The 6,000-nt window shown below is 39.2% G+C and overlaps 1 protein-coding gene across 1 annotated transcript in view; it reads left to right on the forward strand.

Annotated features, from left to right (window-relative positions):
* The window catches only part of CREB5 (cAMP responsive element binding protein 5), a 245,152-nt gene extending 241,396 nt beyond the window's left edge, over positions 1-3,756 (forward strand). Inside the window, exon 7 of the mRNA XM_030189971.1 lies at positions 2,834-3,756. Coding sequence (XP_030045831.1) covers positions 2,834-2,991 — 158 coding nt within the window. The 3' untranslated portion in view covers positions 2,992-3,756. The remainder of the gene's footprint in view (positions 1-2,833) is intronic.
* Positions 3,757-6,000: the final 2,244 nt, after the last annotated feature.

Below are 6,000 nucleotides of genomic sequence, written 5' to 3' on the forward strand. Positions count from 1 at the left end.
AAGCAAAGACAACGCAATGTGATATTTATTTGCTACTGTTTTACCCTCCATAGACACCAGCACAATTTTGGCTTCTTCATGGAGGCTTTCAGGACTCCTTAGACCTTTGACTGTGGGGTGATAGAAGTCCTGATGCTTACAAAATGTACAGTAACATTGATCACTCATGGGGCATCATGCCCAAAGGTCACACATTGTGCGCACTGTCAAATTGTGCCAAATGAAAATTTTATTTTTAAGTTATTATTTTTAAGATGCTTTCAACAATCCCCTGCTCCCCTGACAGTTGTGTTATTGGCAAAACAAGTAGAGAAGAAAACATGACAAATGCTTCCCACACAATGACTGTCAACTGGCTGAAGCATTGTGTGTGATGCCATTTGTGGCATTCTTTTCAGTATGGGCTGTTACATGGCCAGCATGGTGGCTTTGAGGGAAGCAAGGGAGCTACTAGATATTTCTAAAAATAACTTTAAAGTAAAATTTTCCATTTTACACAGGGTGAGTACTGCTACTCAAATGATGCCCAGTTCCCGGTAAGTGGAGTTTTCTTTCAAGGGTACAGTACATGCACAGTTCAGAGTATAAATGCATGACCACTAGACTGGGATAGGGTTTGTTCCTGAAAACATCAGCCCCCATCTGTTTCTACTTTTCAGCCTATAAAGGAGGTTTTGATTAAGTAATGCCTCTTTCTAACACCCCACAGTAGCATTTTACAAAAGAAAATCTGATTTCCTAAAACATGAGCATTTTATTATTTTTTATAATTCTTTATTAACATTGCAGTCGTAACTCAGAAACACATGCACACACCCCTCTCTCCAATTAATCAATCAATCAAATAAATAAATAAAATATAATCATTTATTGAGGTAGTGCTGTACACTGCCTTGTAAAAGGTCCTGGATTTGATTCCTGGTTCAAGTATTTTACTGGGCATGTGCAGAGGTAGTGTTCACAGCTTCTGAGGGGTTAGGGAGTTGATCACACCAAGCAACATCTTGTGACCTGATTTAGGATATGCTAGAAGGTACATGGCCCTGGGGCCAAGAATCAGTGCTCCAATAGCTAAACTTGGAAAAAACAAAGATGGGAAAGAGTATGATATAGGGAAACTATCCCCAGAAAAATGAAAATGTAGATTTATGCACCAGATTCAGCTAGAAGTACTAAGGAGTAGGAGGGAGGATACTGCCAGATCAAAATTATAAAAGTAAAAGATGATTAAGGGTCTTAACTGACTCCAAGAAGCTTCTTAATAGCTCTGGTGCTATTGTAGTGGGGGCACCAGACTGCAGTATTAATGGCCAGTGTCTTCTCTATACTTCAGACCTTGTGAAATAATAGAAGGAAGAACTGAATTTATAGAAAAATATTCAGACACACAGTTTCTAAATTATATATTTTTAACTGATAGAGAATTGCTTCCATGCAGCATTTCAGAACTCATGAACTGGTAATCTGCTTTATTTGCCCTTGCTGAATTCAGGGATGCTGATGTGCAGACACGCCTGGAACTGGATATGAGCATGATCAATGCCGCCCCATTATACTAGGAAAAAATAAAGAAAGTTGATTGGGGCCCAGAAATATTTAAAAAGCCAATCTGGTAAACAGTTAGCCAAAGGAACCGAGAAGCTTTGTCAAGCAGTTACAGCCTGTCAATAACACTTCATAGGGTTGGAAAGGATCTCAGGACGTAATCTAGCACTTCTGTGTCTTGGGTCAGATTTTATTGTAAATGTTTATATCATGACCCGCCTAGAATGGCAGATAGTGTAGGCTAAATATTTTAAAATAAAAACATTTTTTTTAAAATTCTGCTCTACCTGTATCATCTCAGACTCATGTTTCTCTTTCCTGATGGGAGAAGGAAACTCTATTGATAAATATTCCACCACTCTGCTAGGAGCCTGACTTATCTCATAGAAAACGTTTCCAAATCTCTAACCCAAAAAACCTCTGCTGCAATTTAAGTCCAGTACTACTTGACCTTTCCTCAGCAGAGAGGGTAACTAATGATCATCATTCACACATAACCCCAATTTATGGATTTAGAAGGCTGCTGTCAGTTCAGCCCCTCCCTCAATCTCCTCTTTTGCCAGCTGAAAAAATCCAATTCCTCAATCCCCTGTAGGTCATGTTATCTAGCTATCTAGTCATTTTTGTTAGTCTCTTCTGGGGGGTTTCCAGCACCTTCTCATTTCTTCTAGTGTGGGGTGTAAAACTGACTACAGAACTGCATAAATGGCACCATTTTGAAACCATATGTGACTATTGCTGGGTATAATAAGTACAGTACAGTCTCGATTTAAAGCAAAACATACTTGCGCAGTGAGCACCCGATGCTGACTGAGTAAATGGTGTTGAATATCGACCTTATTATATATTTATTAACTTACAAAAAAGAGAGTCATATTAGATCCCAAACTCGATTAAAATTAGTAATAATGCTCTTGAAGTCTGCAGTGGTTATTTTTTAAAATTCACTATAAAACCATGAGTTTCTGTGCTGATTTCAGCTGCCCTCTGACCCTTAAGGTGCAATAGGAAAGACAATTGTGAAAAGGCAGACTGGAGGCATGTCAGCATTAGTGTGGATGCAAAAAATGACTCCTGCAGTGCTGCCTTGGAAACTTGCCATTACTCAGATTCAAAATAAGTAGGCTTTGACCATGCCTGATACAGCCATGTGCTTCAGAAACTTCTTTACTGTGAATAGAAACGTAAATAAGTAGGTTGCTGCCATTTAAGTAGATTTGTAGACTTCTTGCAACATCTTTTACACACACCGTTCAGAAAATATACCTTTGTCTTTTTTTCTCCCCAGGCCCTGAGAATAGTCCACCTGAAAGCCCAATGCCGGCGTGCTCACAGCAACAAGTCATCCAGCATAATACCATTACAACTTCTGTTAGCGAAGTCGTAGGAAGCTCCAACCTCAGTCAGCTGACCAGCCACAGGACAGACATGAATCCTGTTCTTTAAAACTTATGAGTCAAAAGCTGCCTTTGGGGGAATGGTGGTACATGCAACCACTGTACTCATAAGAACTTTCTTCAACCTTCAGCTGAGACCTGGAAGACTCCTCAGCTCTTGAAAGACTCGCTTTTGTTTTTATAGTTGTTTTAAAAAGTGTCTTTTATACTTAGTTACACAAAAAGGGAGTTATGCAATTAATATGCTAGCAACTTGGAAACTTTGGTGCTTTTCTCCAATTTTCTGGTACCAGTTACTCGTTTATAAGCTGAACTCTTTCTGTACATAGCCTTGGTTTCATTCACACCAGCCTAGACGGAAGCCTCGAACATGATTTTTTTTTAATTCTTTTTTTTTTTTTTGTATTTTATTACACTGCAGGCTGTCTGCAAATAAGAAGCATGCTAGGAAAGTGTTCGATTCAATGGGTTCTCCTCTGACTGCAGTTGTCCCTTGGTCACGTTTGCATCCAGTGGTCCCAATATTATGTTAGATTCTGGAATCCTCTTCTCCTGCTGATAGTGGAACCAAGTCTTTTGTTAAATTCGCACTGCTAGGAAGAGACCATTTCAAGCGGTAGCTTTACCTTAGAATACTGAAAAAAACATTTGACAAATTAGCATGGTTTGAAACTGCAGTGAAGCCTGAGAAACTCCTAAACTAGTTTGGCTGTTTAGAGATAATTCAACACACCGTGGTAAAGTTCTGCAAATGCATTTTGTACAGCAGTATTCTTATCTTTATGAACAATTTACTGAAACAGATTACGTTTTATCCAACATTTTTTATATTTCTTTGCTTTTTTGCTTTTTTTTTTTTTTGCTTTGAGGACATACATATTTTATGATGCTGTGGCTTTCATGTACGTTTGCTGCAGAAAGATAAAATTAGGGTGACCAGCACTAGTGTCATCCTAGTGACTGTAGTGCCTTGTATTGGAGGGAAACAGTAGTGTCATGATTTATATCAAGGATAGGCAACTATGGTCCTCGACAGCCACAGGCTAGTCTGGTTGTAAGGTTGATTTCTGGTTGAGCTCTGAGACCAAAGGTAGGCAGATCTGTCAGGTAAATATTCATTGTGGATAGAGTGAGAACAAAACCTGCCAACGCTGCCTTTTCTAAGTTGAAAGAACAGTAATATTCACTTATAGTTGTCAAGGACCACAAATGACTCAGGTTTTAGGATGTGCCTAATGAATAACTATGAGAGAGATCTGCATGCAAATGACTTCCATTGTATGCAAATCTACCTGATGCATATTCATTGTGGATATCCTGAAAACGTGAACTGTTTGTGGCTCTTAAGGACCCAGAAGTGAATACCACTAGTTCTCTATTTATAATGTACAAGTTTTTACAATATAAACTTGAAAGAATTCAGCACTTGGAGAGATGCTGCTGGCTCCAGCTCCAATGTTAGATCAAAGTATAGCTCTCAGAGCTAGCATCACTCTAAAAGTGAGGTAGAAAGAGGCATGAGGATATGATTTCTAATGGTAATGTGATGATGAAACATAGTGAAAATACAATGCTGCCTTGAAGGTCTCATGATCGCAGCCTTCTACCATGCAGTACTCGGCCTGCAGGATGTCCCTCACATTGCCTTTTTTGACCTTACTGTCAAAGTGATCATCAGCTCCAATATTTGTTTTGTTCAGGGAAAGGGTAGTAATGAATTCCCTTCATGTAAAATAACATTTTCTTTGTGGAAATCAGGGCTTAAATTATCGCTCATTCTCTTTGGAGGTTTACCTACAGACTGGAGAGCAGGTGGTAAACAAAACAGGCAGTTTTACCTATAGACCGGAGATTAGGACTTCCCAAACCTGTCCTGGGGACCCCATAGCCAATCAGGTTTTCAGGATGTCCCAATAAATATGTAGGAGATGAATCTGCATGGACTGGAGACTCGGTGTATGCAGATTGATCTTATGGATATTCATGGTGGATGTCTTGAACACATGCCTGGCTTTAGGGTCTCCACAACAGATTTGGGAAGCCCTGCTGAAGTGGCAGTCTCAGGGGCGGGAAGAAGATACAGAATGGAACAATGTGCCTTGTTTTCATTATGCAAAACTACTCACATCTCTGACCATATAAAAATTATCCACAGAAAAAGCAAACCTCTGTGGCTAGTTTTCCCTTAGGAAATAAGGAAAGCAAACCTTCCCGTATAGGCTTGCTTTCTTTACTGCAACGAGCCCCATGGATTATCATTACCCTTGGGGGGGTTTCCAAACAGTCCAAACACTGATCCTTTAGCCCTTAACTTTTTAATAGCATTCTAAAATGACTCCCCTTCTATTTATGCAAAATACAGTTAAAAAGCATCTTTTGTAGTATAATTCCTGACCTTGTTTATATGGTCTGTGAACCAAGAAAGCAAAACATTTTCCCTATATTGTACAAAGACATGCTGTTTTGAAGCATCTTTAATACTGAATCTATTATCCTGTTTTTCAATCCCAGTGTTAGCATCAGAATGGATTTTGCTGATCTGTACTATATCAACTGAAACTTTCTTTAAACACAGCTTTAAATGTAGAGCCTGTCTCAGGAGCCCCAGTTTGTCAAGAGTTTCAGTCTTCATGTAGCTCTCAAAATAGTGGTAATGACATTTAACAGGGACCCATCCCTCTATTTGTTTTCACTTGAACAGGATACTAAATAAAGCTAGAATATCTGAAGGTGACCAAATGTATGTAGCATATGATTGGCCCTTGCCTCTCTTTGCTCTTGCTTTGATTTAGTTTTCTTCAGTGGAAATCTCTAACTCCAAAGCTGAAAGCCCATACGGTGAGGGACTCGTCTGAAGTTTGTTAATTCAGTGGCTTGACAGCTTGACATATGTGCTTTAAACAGCTCCGAATATGTTTTTTATGCTAAGTAGGCAAGCTAGCCGTATATATTGGCCAAAGGGCCTAACTGTAAGCTGTCCGGTGTTTAATGAGCATTGCTTATCTCATATTTATACTATTGGTCTATAGATGGAATCATTAGTGATGTCAGACGCTTG

This window comes from Microcaecilia unicolor, chromosome 1, assembly GCF_901765095.1.
Source record: "Microcaecilia unicolor chromosome 1, aMicUni1.1, whole genome shotgun sequence".
NCBI lineage: Eukaryota > Metazoa > Chordata > Amphibia > Gymnophiona > Siphonopidae > Microcaecilia > Microcaecilia unicolor.